Source organism: Cupressus sempervirens, chromosome 11, assembly GCF_028749045.1.
Source record: "Cupressus sempervirens isolate cs-2001-9-10 chromosome 11, ASM2874904v1, whole genome shotgun sequence".
Taxonomy (NCBI): Eukaryota; Viridiplantae; Streptophyta; class Pinopsida; order Cupressales; family Cupressaceae; genus Cupressus; species Cupressus sempervirens.
In genome coordinates, this window is record NC_143128.1 from 630,615,259 (window position 1) to 630,632,650 (window position 17,392).

General features: G+C 35.4%; 1 protein-coding gene across 1 annotated transcript in view; it reads left to right on the forward strand.

Annotated features, from left to right (window-relative positions):
• Window positions 1-547: 547 nt before the first annotated feature.
• LOC149531327 (putative disease resistance protein At5g47280) overlaps window positions 548-17,392 on the forward strand; it is a 37,844-nt gene continuing 20,999 nt past the window's right edge. Inside the window, exon 1 of the mRNA XM_089811460.1 lies at window positions 548-1,214. Within this exon, the coding sequence (XP_089667586.1) occupies window positions 743-1,214 (472 nt within the window). The 5' untranslated portion in view covers window positions 548-742. The remainder of the gene's footprint in view (window positions 1,215-17,392) is intronic.

Consider the following 17,392-nt stretch of genomic DNA (forward strand, 5'->3'; position numbering starts at 1 on the left):
GTGGTTAAGCACATTAAATTCTTAATTTTGGAAGAAGTAAATTTAGTTTTAGTTTTCCTTTATGACGCTCACACATTTAGCAATCACTTGCATAAGTTTTTCATCTTTGTCATAAAGATTTGTTTTTAGTCTTTCACTTGTCAAGGTTGATAACTATTTTTTTACTATGATTTTGTTCAGCTACAATTTGGATTGCAAGTTGGAGACAAAACTAGCGGTTGATGTAGCCAAGATTTTTTTAAAGTCTTAATGAAGAAGGTTCATTCTAACCATCTATTTCCTTCTTTCTATTTTGCTATGGAGGACTCGTGGAACAGAGCTCTTGTTTTGTTATTTTCCTATAATTCATTAAAATATAAGAAATACCACACCTTCTTTTCGTACAAATACTAATTTAACACATAATTTATGTTATTGAACTAAAACATTTACTTAAAACCTATTTTATATATTTAAGTTATTTTTTTGGCTTAAAACTATTCATTAGTTTTATTACCAACGGTGAACTTACAATGATTTAACATATGGCCCTTCCGAGGAATAAACCGCTTTACCAGACTCAGACGAAGCTTCACCCGTGGGAACTTGGTCAGAATGAGTTCCAGAGCCATGAGATCTAGTGGCTGGGAGATTGCAAAGAAGCTTCCTCTGTTCCGATTGCTTTCTCTTTACGCACAAGAATGGTTCCTTGAAGCAAATATCTCCTCTCTATCGCTTCCTGCTTTCTTGTAACACAGACAAAATGAGGGTTGGACAATTGTGTCAATTATTATGGCCAATGATTCAACCAGTGTTTGTTACACTGATTGTTGAAGGAATTGCTCAATGGTTATTTTCGTTTGCAAGTAGGGTTTTCTTATGGATTCTCTCGTATGCAATAGGGGTTTTCTCTTACGTTGGAAAATTGTGGAACAAGCACGGTTTCTCGTTGCAGCCTTCATCCTCCAGGAGGCACATAAAAATATCAAAAATAGCTGTTGCAGAGCCACCCGTTCCGGAATTGCCCCTTTCAGAGTCATATATTCCAGAATCACTTGATCCAGAACCACAGATTCCAGAACTACCCAACAATCCCATGGGTTTGGTTGATCAAGTACGGGAGTTGAAAAAACTGTTGTTTGAATATGATTTTAACAAAGTGGGAGTGAGCGCAATGGGTGGCAGTGGCAAAACAACCCTGGCAGCTGCTCTCTGCCGGGATCTTCAAGTCAAAAGTATGTTGACCCTTTGTTTCACATTTTGTTCCAGAATTAGGGAATTTTGTTCAGTACGACTTTATATTGGCATAGCTTGAACAGAAATTTGATTGGACAATCAAATCCTGTAGATATGGCCTTTCTTAGCCCAAGAGGTGGGCAATGTCCGCTGTTGGCTTATAAGGAAAATTTTCAGCAGTTAAGTAATCCAATCTGAATGGATATTCTATTACTCTCCAAGATAATCGCCGGCTTCGAAACATCAATAATACCCACAAGTTTATCTTATCCGTGCTGTAAGAAGACATTTTAGCCTTAGTTGCTTGTGATGGCAGTGCTTAGGTGATGTTTCGCCTTTGATGTAGCGTGCAATACCTTGCGTAGTTGGGGTTTTGCGATTCTGATGCAGACAGTCCTCTGCTTCTGCAAATTGTTTTCCAGTGGATACCCTCTTCTGACGATTTTACACTTAAGACTAGATACTCAAATAAACACATTAGAACATAAAGAGGAAAACAACGGTAGTCATATGTATAGCTAAAATGAAATACAGCGAATATCTTCTTTATCTATAGAAAACAACTTTACATATCCTCCAACTCCCATCAGTATTAAATGACTAAATAAGTACGCCAAATAAAAGCGTCAGATCAGCAGCCTCTACTTACTAACCATCTCGATCACACTAAAGATGAGACCTGTTCATGTTTCCTTAAAGAACAGGGTAGTACAAAACAAAATGCTATTATTTGAAAAACAATTCCCTCCAATTACTCTGCTAAGCTAACAATATGGGAAGAGAAATTAGTTATTTCCTGATTTGGTGAGGCACCATTAAAAATGTTCCTAAGATGTATGAGATGGTAATGGTCCCACTGCACTTAGTGCGGGAGGCTTTGCAGGACAAGTCATTGGCTTTGGAGTTGGTAATTTTGACATATGGATCAGCTAAAAGGGGGATATGGAGGAGCATATATGATAACTATGGAAGCTCTGGCTATGAAGATGCCGTTTGACTAACCACCAGTGTTCCACTTCGAGATTCGTGACATGGCTTAACCGCCTTCTGTGTTCTAGAAGTCTAGTGGTTGTATAGGGCATTGACAGGTCGATCTTTTGGCGCAGTGACAATCCTAACATAAAACAAATGCTACTTGTGGATCCGATACAAATGATTCAGGAGGTGCTTTGGCTGGTTATAGAGACGCAGTTGGGCTTAAATATTTGGCTTATAAGTCCAAAAATATGTTGGATAAGCAATGAGAAAGGCTGCAATAAATTTGTTTGGAGGATGAGTGAGGGTAGGTCTAAGTCCACAAGAAGCTGGGAAAAAAAGAACAAGTTAGAGAGGGTGAATGGTGCTCACTGCTCAGGTAAAGTGAATGAAAAAGAGAGAAAAAAAATCAGAGCAATGTATTGTCCATCACGATAATTGTAAACAGAGGAAGAAATGTGTAAAATACTACAGAAGTACCTCACATGGTCAAAGAGAATGGTATGGATTGATTCTTCAGGCCAAAATGTTAGTTTCTACCATCAAGCTCGTATTTGAGTGCAGTTCAAGTTCTTCAGTTCTTCATGGTTTGGTTTTCTTGGAGATTGTTTTTGAATAATCTAGTTTTCCAAGAGGTTCAAAATTGATTCAGGAGCATCCTCTGTAGTCAACATATTTCATTAACAAAATAAAAAAGGAGATAAATCACAAGTAATTGGCTGAAATCTTTTTGTCTATTCTGATAAGATTAACCATCATCCTGTAGGAGAGTTGTTCAGGATCCACAACAGCTGGTGTGCATAGAGGGGTATTCTTTAATTGCAACCCATATTCTTTGTATTTTGTAGGAGACTGCATCAAATGTCAAGAAAAAAGAGCATTGATGGTTTAGAGCAAGTGGGTGGTTTTCTTGGGGGCTGAATGCCAATGAAAGGTTAAGAAAGAGACATAGTTTTCTTTCTTTGTTTTGGTGGATAGGGGAGGAGGATTGTGTAGACTGAAAGAAAAGAGATATGTTACTTGGATCTCTTAGAATCTCCTTAATACTCATATTTGTTTCATTTGGGGTTGATTCTTACACTTGTATGCCATTGGGTTCAACTAGGGTCTCATCAAGGGACATTGTGGATCCTTCACATTGTGTTTTCGTAAGGACTTGAGCACCCCTATTCTTTGTGCTCGAGCAAGACCCTTGGTGAGCATTGGGCACCCAAGGTTTCTTGTACCTAGGCAAGCCCTTGGGCGAACTTAAATTGAACCTTGGTGAACCCAATGGGGCCCAACGGCTGCCCTAAAGGAAAATACCAAAAAAGCATTTTTATAAGCATTTCTATAAACAAGAAAGTACTAAATGCCTAATTTCATCCTTAAGTGATAAAATTGCGTAAAGAGCATGTGCCATGAAGGTTTGCATGGTTTTAAAGGCCTTAAATAGGGCTTGGTGGTAGCGACTTTGACCCTCAACTTTGTTGGTGGTGTTGGCCTTAAACACCTATGAGAGTCACTACCCTAAATGACCATGAGGGATTTTGCCCCTTAACAACATTTGGGTTTCCATTCCCATATCCCACTAGATGCTTACCCAAATCTAGGCCTCTGGTTCCCTTATTTAAGTGTAGCCAATTGGTTGCAAAAGAACTTGAGGATTTGGTCTTTGTGCACATCAACTTGCATCTATTGTAATATAAGAAAGTTGATAATAACAAGGGGGTAGCAAGGAACTAGGATTTAACTCTCAAGTATGCTGTCCTAGAGATTATTTTATTCAATTTATTGAAATCTCTTTAGATGAGGAAATTTGTATATATGACATGGCTAGTAGAAATGGCCTAGTAGCTCATTGTGTTTCAAGAAAAATTTGAGTCACCTGGCTTGCACCCTAGACCCTCAAATTGGGTCGAGGTGTGAATTGGGTTCGGATTTGTGAAATGGCTTGTGTTGAGTTCGAGCAGGGCTCGTGCCTCAACCTTGGGGTCCTCATGGATTTGAACCTTGCTCGGACCCAAAACAAACCCAAACAAACTGAGCAGGGACCTATGAGTACCCACAACGTCCAACTCAAAAAGTTTGTCCAAACACATTAAAACAACATTTTTTTTTGTTCTAACCCTAAAACAGCCCATTTTGAAGCCTCTGAAAACTCTTTTTTTTTCCACATTTGCTCTGTCCATCTTGTTAGTTTGAAGTGAGGTGATTGTATTCAATTGTGGAGTGTGAAATGCCTTCACAAGGTAGATTCGACATTTCAAGTATTTAAATTTTTACGTTTGGCATATATAATGCATAGATACACACACACACACATGAACCCATACAAACCTTAATGGAAGAAAAAAATCTCGAACCCACATACTGGGTTCTCATATCTGAACCCGTCCCCGAGCCCAAATTGGTAACTTAGAATAAAATTAAACAAAATGTTGATTTTAATGGTCTTGATGGCGAGTGGTCTAAAATCATAAAATACTATTTGTAAGTTTCATTGTGTATTGGCATTTGACAAGTCAATTATGAAATTTGAATTTATGAGTATTGAATACTTGTGGACTGTAGATTTTATAGTGACAAAGGGGGCTAATCAATCTTGCTCATTTTCCTTGCACAAGTGATTGTGAATGTCTGGTGAACAAAATGGTTTTCAGTCTCAGGCACTCAAGAATGTTGTTTTATTTGGTTCAGTGAGTTAAAATATGAATGCAAATTTGATATATCTCAGATGTTGAGGCCCCTATAATGTGGCAATGTGTCTCCTATGCTTGACTTTGGCATTGAAGTAAAAAAAGGAAGTGGTTGAAAACAAAACTACTTTTTTTGCAGAGAAGGGTTATTTGGTAGATTGATTTGGTCCTGTCCCAGTTGTGCCAATTTACTTAAATGAATCATGGGCACCTAAGAGTCCCATGTGAAAGGTGATCTTCAAATTTACCCTTGTGCTCACAGGTTGTTATTGTGGTTTTTCACCATGTCCACAATCAAAATACAAGGCGTTGTGACTATGTATGGAGTTGTGATCAGCACTTGCTCATTCTGGAACCATGGCAACCACCTTCTAACCTTACATTTGAACCCTTTGTAATGCATATGTGGGTGCAAACCCCAGTCTCACACTACAATTCTAGCTTGATTCTTGTTTTGAAGGAACTGGCAGTAAAACAGGGAAGCGATTTGCTATTGTTGAAGGCTCTTCTAACTTACTTTATACCATGCATGCTTGCATTTTGGTTGACCTAGATACCTCCAAAAATCTCCTGGTTGCTATTTCTTAAAAAAAAAATTGTGGTTGGAACTAGATTTTGGACTATGAAGATTTGCTTTCTGTTGTCATAGGTGTTTTAGCACTGACACATAACTGCAAACTCTTATAAACTAAGCCTGTTGAACAAGCCACATGGTGTAAAGATGTCTTTGTCTATCATTATTCTATAGAAAAAGAGGTTTCTACATTTCCCCAAGGTTGTCTTCCACTAGCAATTGTTCATAAGGATTCTCCTCCAAAGGTGAGAACTCTAGAAATGAATAGTGAAAATGCCTCCCTGTCCCTATCAGTGGCCATTCATGGTTCTTTTCCTTTTTTTGGTGGGAGCTGAGAAAGATTTAGACAAGAAGATAACCAAGTCTAAAAATGTTTTGATTCCAAAGATTAAGGGATTTGATGGGTTAGTGAATGAATCATAGGCCACACATGTTGGAAATGTCCATACCCCCATTACAAATGGTTTGGCCTTAGAAGCTAGAATTGCTATTGAAAATCGAACAATACTGCAAAGGAAAGAGAAAGTTGTGATCAGCACTTGCTCATTCTGAAACCGTGCCCTTTTTAATGCATATATGGGTGGAAACCCCAATCTCACGCTCCAATTCTAGCTTGATTCTTGTTTTGAAGGAACTGGCAGCAAAACAGGGAAGCAATTTGCTATTGTTGAAGACTCCTGTAACTTACTTTATACCATGTATGCTTGCATTTTGTTTGACCTAGATACCTCCAAAAATCTCCTGGTTGCTATTTCTTAAAAAAAAAATTGTGGTTGGAAGTAGATTTTGGCACTGACACATAACTGCAAACTCTCTTAAAGTAAACCTGTTGAACAAGCCACATGGTGTAAAGATGTCTTTGTCCATCATTATTCTATAGAAAAAGAGGTTTCTACATTTCCCCAAGGTTGTCTTCCACTAGCAGTTGTTTGTAAGGATTCTCCTCCAAAGGTGAGAACTCGAGAAATGTATAGTCAAAATGCCTCCCTGTACCTATCAGTGGCCATTCATGGTTCTTCTCCTTTCCTTGAGGTGAGAAAGATTTAGACAAGAAGTTAGTACCAAGTCTAAAAATGTTTTGATTCCAAAGATTAAGGGATTTGATGGGTTATTGAATGAATCATAGGCCACACATGTTGGAAATGTCCATACCCCTGTTACAAATGGTGTGGCCTTAGAAGCTAGAATTGCTATTGAAAATCGAACAATACTGCAAAGGAAATAGAAAATAGGATTTGATTGCTCCCAACTTGCATCTTCATTTCCTTTCTAAAAGTAGTGTTAGCACTTTGAATTTTTGTGCTTGATCTTATTGGAGAGGAGGTCTCTCTTGTGTAAATTGAATAATCTAAATAATCTCTCCTTGCTGCTCAATATATATAGCTGCCAATCCTAGTACAGAATCAGAGGCCACAAATTTTGGAAATGTCAATTCCCCTACTACAAATGGTGTGGCCTTCGAAGCTAGAATCGCTATTGAAAATTGGACAGTTCATCAAAGGAAATAGAAAAAAGGATTTGATTGCCCACAACTTGCATCTTTGTTTCCTTTCTAAGAGTACTGTTGGCTCTATGAATCTTTGTGTCTGATCTTATCGGGGAGGAGGTTTGTGACATCCCCTATTTTGATGTTTTGAAAAAAATCATTTAACAATTGATATTTCAAACAGTTAGTTAAATTAGTTACTCATTTTGAAGTTCATATGAATTGGAAATACTTGTTAATCGTTATGTTCAAGTGAAAAGGAAAAAGTTAGTTAAATTACCTAGTATTGCAATTAAATTGTTTTTTTGCCATAATGATTTTTTATAGTTGATCTACAAGGAAGTATGCTTTCACCGTGCTAATTCTTCTTGTAGGTAGTGCCACGACAGGGGGGGAAGCATTGGCAGAGAGGGAATTGGGTATGAGAGCACCATCTTGCAACCAAAGTTAATAGTTATGAATCTAAACTACCATGGTTAGGGAACACAAGCTAGGAGAAACTAGACACACATCAAGTAACCACCATGAGCTAACTAGGTCAACAAGCATAATAAGATATATAAACATTCATGAAGCAATTTAAAAACAAATGTTACCTTTGAGAAGTGAGTCGATCTCAAGTCCTTTCTTTTAATGTTAGACATGTTCCAATATAATGGTACCATGGTACTTACATACATCATCTGTACATGTTACACACATATATATGTATGTATGTGTATTTCAAGTATGACATATATGTATGTATACGTATATTTAAAATACAACATATGCATAAAAATCGTATATTTGGGAATATCATGTGGATGTATGTATATGTGTGTGCAACATATATAAATATATGTAAATAAGATAGATACTATTATAGTGAGACATGGGGAATAATTTAATTCCACTTTATCAATGAATTATTTTAAAGCCATTGGCTATTTTCTTTTATTCATTATTCTCGGTCTTGCATTTGGAATCCAAGATTGTAACTTTGCGCCATCTTGTGCTTTCACCCATGCACGTAACTCTCTTGTTTCAACTCACATGTTCTAATGACCGAGACTCATTCTATAAGGGCCCGTTTGGTTGGTAGAATAGGAATAGAATATTTGGAATACGTTTTCTATTTTCTGTTTGGTTCGTCAATTGGAATAGGGAATAGGAATAAATAATCCCATTTTGCCTCTAAAATGAGCTTATACCCATTCCAAAAAATACCTGTTATTGGAATAGCCATTACTATTCCCAATATGCATTCCTGTTCTCCTTTCCTATGCCTGAAATTGAACGGGCCCTCAAGGAGGATCACAAACATTCCTAGTTTTGCATTCAAAGTGTCTACTCTTGCATCTACTACACCATATTCTACAATCTTCACTTGCTAGCAGTGATCGTAATTAAGATATTAGGAAGCATTTATTTATATTGCATTCTGGGAAACCTCGTTGGAACAGATCGTGGTTGGAGCATCTGCAGTATTTATAATCCAACGTCTCACACTTTGTAACATCCGGTTATCCGGGTCTAATTTATCATTCAACTTAAGCATAGAGTACAGTTATAACTTCGATTTCATAGGAAGGTAGTTACATCATTCATGTTCATGTGAATAAGATTTACCATTAAAAAAAAAAAGTTTCTTAACTAAAACTTGAATTACCATCAAATGAAATTACAACAGAAATTGAAAACCACATACCTTAGAAAATTGAGTTTGAATCAAACTAGGGATGCTTCTGCAACCACCCGGGTTAGTCCACAAATACACTATAACAATTTCATATGACAACTATCATCTAAAAAACCACTATCTTAAAATCAAATTAAATATTGCTATTATTCTAAATTAGGGCATCTCATACCACTGTATCAATTAGGGCATTGTTTACCTTTGGTTCATTTAGGGCTTCTGATACCGCTATCTCACTAGGGCTTCCAATACCATGGATTCATTTTAGGGCTTCCGCGACTACGGATTCAAATTAGGGCTTTTGCGACAATGGATTCAACTAGGGCTTTCAATACCACTGTATCATTTAAGGTTCCAATTGTCACCAATCAATTAGGGCTTTAGATTTCTTTTCCTTCCGATTACTTATCTGTGATAGTTTCTCAAGATTAGATAAATAATTATATTCAATATTCATATATATGAAAGTAAAATGATGATAACAATGAAATACTTCAATTTAATCTTACCTCATAAATAAAAATGATAATACCTGTTTCCATTAAACAATTGAATGCATGGCTTATCTTTGTCTGATGCATATCCGACATCTTCAGAGAGGTGAAACATTGTTTGGGGCTTTACCACCCAACCTCGGACCACAATATATTCCCACACAATCTGTAATGAGAAAGGCCCTCCCTACCCGGAATTGACAGGGGACATTATTCCATCTACTGGGTATCATGATATATAACACGCCATACGACTTGGTAGCAGGAGATCACCATAATAGGAATATGCATGAGCTATTAATTAATTCACATTAAATGATAAATATTGAAGAGTCATAATTGATATTGGTTTATATTATTGATGATTCCTTTATCACACCTTATCACCCATCTTTGTGGCTACATAGTCGGGTGAGTCCCAGGTATCCGGAATTCTCTGAACAACTGGTTCTGTCAGTTTTACATGCATCCAACATTTCACTAACTGTGATTACATAATTGTGTTCTTTAAAGATCTCAAGTTAAATGTCTATTTAATTAATTCCACCCCTTTCACCATAATGCCCGGTGAATTCCATGGTGTTGGATTTATGATAATATTTTCATCTTTGTATGGTATGAATGAATATATAACTTACTAAGTTAAATATAGTTGCCCACAACTTTCATTGCACTTCAATCTCTTATATGCATAATTGATACGCTCTTACGAATTAAGATTCAACTATAATATAAGAACAATTTCCAATAACTATAAAACTATTACGGTCCACCATATTATAGTCTGTGTTTAAACTAGTTCCACTACGTTGGATTTTTCATGATTTCATAGTCATCACCAGATTGAGTAAAAATGGAATTTTAGAATCTAAACTTCATTGCATTTCCTTGGTGTTTTGGGTTCAGTATTTCTCTCTCAGCTATATATATATTCATATCAGGATGAAATTGTTTTTTATCTAAGATGATAACTTTCTTAAATATTTTTGAGATATTTTTACAAATTCCGATATAAAAAGAACTCAACCTGAATGTAAATCATTGCATTAAACAACATAATAGCAGTCGGCAAACCTTTAAGGGAAAACGACAAACTTAAGAAGGAATATGATAGATTTAACAAGATGACAGCATGCTTAACACATTAATTGCTGTTTGAGAAAACGTCCAACTTAAATAGGAAACAACAACTGTCTTATGCATAAACCGTATCATTTTATCACTCGCCTTAAGGATACGACCTGAACCGATGTAAAAACAAAACAATTTTGAATTGCAAATAAATAAATCAGAAGTCTTATGCGACTCCACCACCTAAAGACTGAGGGTAACTTTGTCCGGCTTTGACCTGCAGAAAAGAAGGAAGAGGAAATCGATAATAATGAACTCGGGTTCACTCTGCAATTTATGAGAATATCTAACAAGGGTTCGATTGCCAAGAGAAACAAATTTTGATAGAGGAAGAAGAAGGATGGATGTTGGCAGCCAAGGAAGTCCATAATATAGATTGGGCTAGACCTTATGGCTACCTTCGGTTACAAAGATCACTCCAATCTTTAATCAATCGGCTAAAGGAAAAGAAAGAAGGAAAGAAGATAAAAGGTTTTTTTTTTTAAAGTTATTTTAATTATTAGAATCTAATAAGCAACACCACTTAATTAAGAAATAATAAGAGCCCGACTCTATGGCTTCCATCTGTTACAAGAAACTATACGAATTCCAATCATAAATTCGATGTAAAGCAAGAACATAAAGTTAAAAGATCATAATGGATTCTAATTTCCAATTATTTAATCGATTAAAAACAAGGAAAGCATAAAAGAATATAACTCAAAAATAATAATTCAAATGTTGTTAAATTTCGAACATTATTAAAATCTTATATGTACAAACAACATTACTTTATTAATTAAATTATAATGGTGCCAAATCATTTATACATATACGAACGTTTATAAATATTAATTAAAATATTATGATGAAAGATATATTAAAATCCTTAGAGATATGTTTATATATTTTAACCCAATTATTTAATTAAATTATTAAATAACTCATGCAAGTCCTGTAGATGTATTTTGGCTAGGTCTTTTACCCGTCTGTCTAGTGATGGTGATGCTCTGCCTAATTCTTTTTTGACAATGCTTTCACTCCTTCGACATGCTCCCTGCAAGGAATTTCTCTGTAATTAAATTATAATTTATTTAATCATAAATAATTATAACAGTTAACCTTTCATCTCAATTCCATGAATTCGTGATTAACGATCAACTAACATGTCATCTTCACTTGAAATCATAATGACTAACAATCATACCATTTCGCCAGATTAAATCAAATTAAATTGTCAACTGACTTCATGTGAACCTCAATGTCTATATTTCAAGCTAGGTCAAAAATTGGGATGTAACACACTTGTTAGGTCACATCTCTACTGTTCATATTTCTTTTAATGATATTACATTTGGTTCATGAAAGATATCGAACTTGCAAATACTTTTGAATTTTATACATGTCTAATTCATGAAAGATATCGATACTGCAATTGCTTTGAATTTATGCATGTCTTGCTTCACAAAAGATATCGAGCCTGCAAATACTTTTGAATTTATACACGTTAAGTTTCATTTAAGAGTTCGTATAAGCATGATCACATAATTGCATGACCAATCCCTACCTTTTAAAATCTGAACAGCCCTATGAGAGCTGAAGCCTTCTGTATTGACTCGTGACTTGATAATAACTTAGGAAGTAATGATTGACTAGGAGAACCACAAGTATAGGGGCATCAATAATGATGTCTCTGAGAGTGGAAAGCTTACCTCACATCAATGTGTCTTCTAGCTTGTTAATCATATTCTAAATCAGAGAATAGCATCATATTCACATGCAATAACCACTTAAGGAATGGGAAATCTGTTTGTAAAAGGAACAATAATCTGTGAACGCACACACACACACACACATATGGATAAATCGTTGAATCATCAAGGACAACCAAGTGGGGCTGAGATGAAGATGTAAACACATGAAGTTATGGATTGTGTGGGAATGTCATGCAAATGTGAGAACTATATTAGTAAGACTAACAAAGAAGGAAAGAGAAGTTTAGTAAATATAACCTAGTCAGCTCATGGTGGTTCAATGAGGGGTGTCTTGTTTGTCAAGTCGAGCGGTGGGTGATTAGCACTCAGTGTCCATATAAATCCCTGGCTAGGGTAGGTTTAGTGGCAGTTGTTGTTGTTGTGATCACTAGATGTTAGAATAACCATCGGTTGGATAGATAGACTATTAGGAGGGAATATAGGGTCTAACCAGCTAGATGGTTGACACTCACACCAGGATGCTCAAGTGGCAGGACGTGATGGTGTCCTGTGGTCTTTCCTGCGCAAGGTGCGCCTCTCTCAGTTGAGATTGTGTGGGGATACTTAGGGTCCATGGTGAGAAGGTTAAGCCTCCGACAATGCTTCTCCTCTCCGCCAGATGCCAAGATTTGTACAAGACAGATCAAGACTGCATTCTTGATCATTACAATTAGCGGGTATCTTTCCTCCTTTCATGTTTATTCAAGTTCAATTAGTTACGAAGTTATTTATATGGCTGTTGCATTTATTTTCTTTCAGATTTATAAAGTATTGTTCAATAGTATCAAGTAGGAAGTAGTCTCCCTCTCTTTCATTATGTTTTGGTTAGTTATGATGACAGTTTATAAAAGCATTAGTTGGATAATGATTTCTCAATTCCAATTGTTAGTTGAAACTTAAGGCAATACCTGAAAATCAGTTAATCTGTTAAAACTGTTATCCCCATGCATGTGACTATGTAAACTTGCTGATTTTGATATTAAATGAGAAGGTAAATATAGGGATAGAAAAATTGGTTGTTACAACATCCCTCTTGTTTATATAGCTCTTCAATAATCTAAATAATCTCTCTTTGCTGTTCTGTATATATATATATATATATATATATATATATATCCAAGTGATTATATTCAAGGAGATGAATACAGGGAAGAGGAAATAACAACATGATGACAAAAGACAAGGTTGGAAATAATGGAAGCTCAATCTGTCTCCAAGTTTCAACCCAAGTTTTATAATTTTCAATGAAGAGGTCTGTAGAACAAATGTTTAGTGCTATTGAAAGCTGCTCATTCATTAGTTATAAATCTGCTTTTATTACAAAAGGTCAAATTTTAGTTTTTTACTTAATGTGCATGAAGTTTATAGTCCTCCTATATTTTAATGTATCTTCCAGCACTTAATTAAGAACTATTTTAGAATGAGGCTTAGGAGAAGTGTATGTCAAATGGCATTATAGCTGGGGTTTCCTCCCCTTTTTAGCACTGAATATTTGTTCAAGACTTCCCCCGTAGTCCTCTCCATGAATCTAATTAGTAGTTTTCACAAATCTTTATACACACGTATACATTTGCACACACACACACACACGTGGACTTGTACCTTTGTAATAGGATTGTTAGTGCATATATGTATGTATACAAACGGACCTGTACTTACTAGGATTCACAGCTATATGTGTGTATGTACAGGGACAGGCCCATGTTCATTTGTTTATACATATATGTATATCTAGTTGTAAAATCTACTGATTATATTCAAGGAGAGGAATATAGGGGAGAGAAAATAATAGTTTGATGACTAAAGACAATGTTGAAAATAATGAAAGCTCAATCTGTCTATAAGTTGGAACCCAAATTTCATAATTATCAATCAGGAGGCATATAGAACTGTGATAACTTATAACACCACCTAAAGTAGAATTCTCCTACACCGCGTGCAACTGATCGTGCAAACTCCTAAGCATCTCAAATACAAACTACTATGTTATGCATTATCCTATGTAAGCTTAAAGTGTAACTAGGTGAATATTTAATTACACCAGCACCCTCCTATTGATGTCAGATTTGTTTCACTACAACATACAAAATCGAATAAATATTCCAAGATAAATAATCAAATCTCCAACTCTCTCTTGAAGAAGGACGATCATATGTTAAAGAATGTAGATGAATTGTGTAATCAAATGAGACAACCTCAAGGTTCCTCCTTATTGGAGACTTTCACTCAGTTTTAATGATGTGATATTTTGGATATCACAAAGAGACTTGCATTGTTCATTTAATGGATACCAACTTGACTTTATCTTGTTCCAACTACTTCTAACTAAAGAAGCTACAAAGGATAAGGATCAGGAAAGCTACTCTACTCCTAAAATGCAAGAAATTGTGAATGTCTTTGTACCTTCGCTAGACATAGTCTAGCCAGCGACATCAATCAAGCTAGTGCAATCCTATGGTAAATGCAAGATGTTTAAAGTTCAAACTACTACCATTCCATTAGCACCATTAAAATAATCGAAGTTAAGTTCATAAATAAGTCATTTGACCGCGCAAGACAAACTTAGAATCAACAAGCAACTAATGGTTTGGTCTAAGCAAGTTCACCAAAGATGCATCCAAAATATCTTCCTTTCAATGAAGCACTAATTTTAATCAACATGAAATGAAATATAATCTAAGTGAGGGAATAAAGAGACCATACAATACTCCAAAGCAACACGAGTAATCCACCATGAAGACCAATAATGAATCAACAATTACTTTGATAGCATCATGGCCACTATTTGAACAAATCTCCTCTCGTACTCTACTCTCTAACCTATTATTTAATCGTAATCTTTAACACTTTACACATGAGAAGGCCTTGGCTTTTTATAGTTGTCCAATTACAATGAAGAACTGAGATCGATTCAAGATCAAGAACCAAAGGTTGATCCATTACAAGCCCTAATTAGGGTTGCCACATTATCATCCAATTAGATGAAGGAACCACCCTGTGGGCCAATAAAAAAATTGCAATGCTTTGAGAGCCAATGAGAAAATAGATAAGGTAGAGGCATTAGATGCCTTCTAGGGGTACACTTCGCATAATATGATTGGATGTGCTTGAGCACGTGTAACTGAAATTTTCTAATAGGCTGCAAATGGACTGGATGCCACCTCAACATCCTTAACTTGTAGACTTGATCAGTTCTTTGGTGATGAGAAAAAATCTCTTGATACTGAATGTTATCAAGCCTTCGATTGTGATGGCATATTCAAAAATTGCTTCATCTTCTCAAATTTTTTCCAGCCTCTAAAAATCTTCTCATTGCCATGAGTTTGAATTTTCTTGTAATTGCAAACTTGATGTCTCTTTTGGTGCCTTGATCTTGATCTTCTTGAAGTGATGAAGTCTTTCATGTTGCTGGATCTTTCAAAGTGAACTTGGATTTCTGAAGGAAACTCAAGTTGGCAACAATTTTCTTTCACTAGTAGGCTTGCAAATTTGTTCCTTTTCCTTGTTCCATGTTATTGATCTCCATCTTGATTTTGTTCTTTGAATTCGCTGTTTCAACTTTGAGCTTCAACCTAAAATTATCTTCTTGCTTGAAGTCTTGAGCTTGAGCTTGCCACCATGTCCATGTTGTCGTGGGATCTTCCTTGTAGTTGTAGCTTACTTTGCAATTTCAAATCTTCTTTTGTTTTCACGTTGCAAAACAAGAAAACACTTGTCATGGATACATTTCTTACATTTCTCTTGCAACATGAAATCATTCCTATCTTTGCAATTTCTAATCTAAATGATCCTTAGTTGCCAATTAAATGTTATCTTTAAATCCCTAAAATTGACTGCTTGAAATTCTAATGAATGATTTAAAAAACTTCTATCTCTTGGAATTTCATTTCAGTCCATCTTTATCATGCAATCCTAAAAGAAATGATTTTCCAATATCATCAAAGTTCAAATTTCTGATTTGCCGAGTCTGAAATATAGAAACTTCTCTTGAAATAACATTCTGCAATACCTTTAAGTTTATGGGTTTCTCTTGCAAATTTGATTTCCTTTCACTCTTGATTGGAATTTCTTGATTTTCACCTGAAAATGTTTCCCCTTCAGCAAGACTAATTTAATGGAATGTCACTTGATTTCAAATTTGATTTTCCTTATCTGAATTTTATACTAGATCTGATCTTCTTATTTGGTAGTTTGAACGGATTGGTGTTTGAAATAAGCTTCTCCATCTTGTTTATATGGGCTCAAAATTGAAGAAGCACGACCCTTTGAGCTGGGCCAACCTATTTATTGGCAAAGTCTTGATTTAAATTTGTTATTCTCAGCAGTCTAAATGGCTCATGTTGCTCAGCCTTGCATATTTTGAAAGAAATCAGATTTCCATTTTGTTCTTTTTAATTTTTATCACCCCAATTGATTTCTTACTTTGCATTGAGCACCTTTGATGTCAAGGGAGGAGATTTTGGGGTGTTGGGAATGAAATTTTAGTTTTGTAATAATTCTGCCCATGAGCCTATATGGAAGAGATTTGGAGAAATTGGGAATAAAATTCCTAACATCTGAGAAATTCTGCCCCTAGCTAGAGTCATATCCATTATCTTTATTTTCTCATTTGGTCAACTTTTTCATTTGAAAATCGTCATGTAGATTTGCAAGTTTTATTTCCCAGCTTGATCTCATTGCCTTTTGACTTGGAGAGATGGTAGAAGTTTTGGATGTTGGGAATGAAACTCCCAAGTTTGTAAAATTTTTGCCCAAGTTGATTTATGGCTGAGATTTGGAGTTGGGAGTAAAATTTTCAAGTCTTGAAAAACTTTATTACGATAATAGATAATCGTCTATTATTAGATAATGGTAATCTATTGTAAATATCTAGTTAGCTTTAGTTAGTTTTTGCTTTATTTAGCTTTCTTTGTTAGAATCAAAATAAGGTGACTCGGACCCAGCTTGGACTCAGCAAGGGTAACTTGACTCATGACTTGGCTCAGACTTGGTAGTGACTCGGCAAAGTGAAAAAAGCTCGAAATTTTGAGATTTTTTAGGATTTAAAGAACATTCCATGCACCCATTATTGAATAAAGCTTAAATACACAATAACATCATGAAATAGAAGGTAATTTGATCACAATGCACCTACTTAAAAGTTAAACATACATCGATTACATAAGTACAAAGGTAAATTGCTAAATGCTAAAATTTAAATAGTAGCTGAAGGAAATAGAAAAGTAAAACATAGAATCATAGATATATAAAATGATAAATCCATGAAACCCATCAAAATATATATCAAATCCATGAAATCCAACACATTAATAGTCATCATCAAATGTTCCAAATTTCGATCATATGTTAAGTTAAACAAAAAGTTAAAACAAGACTATAGCTATGGCTCCTAGTCCTCATCGTCATCCTCATCTTCATCCTCATC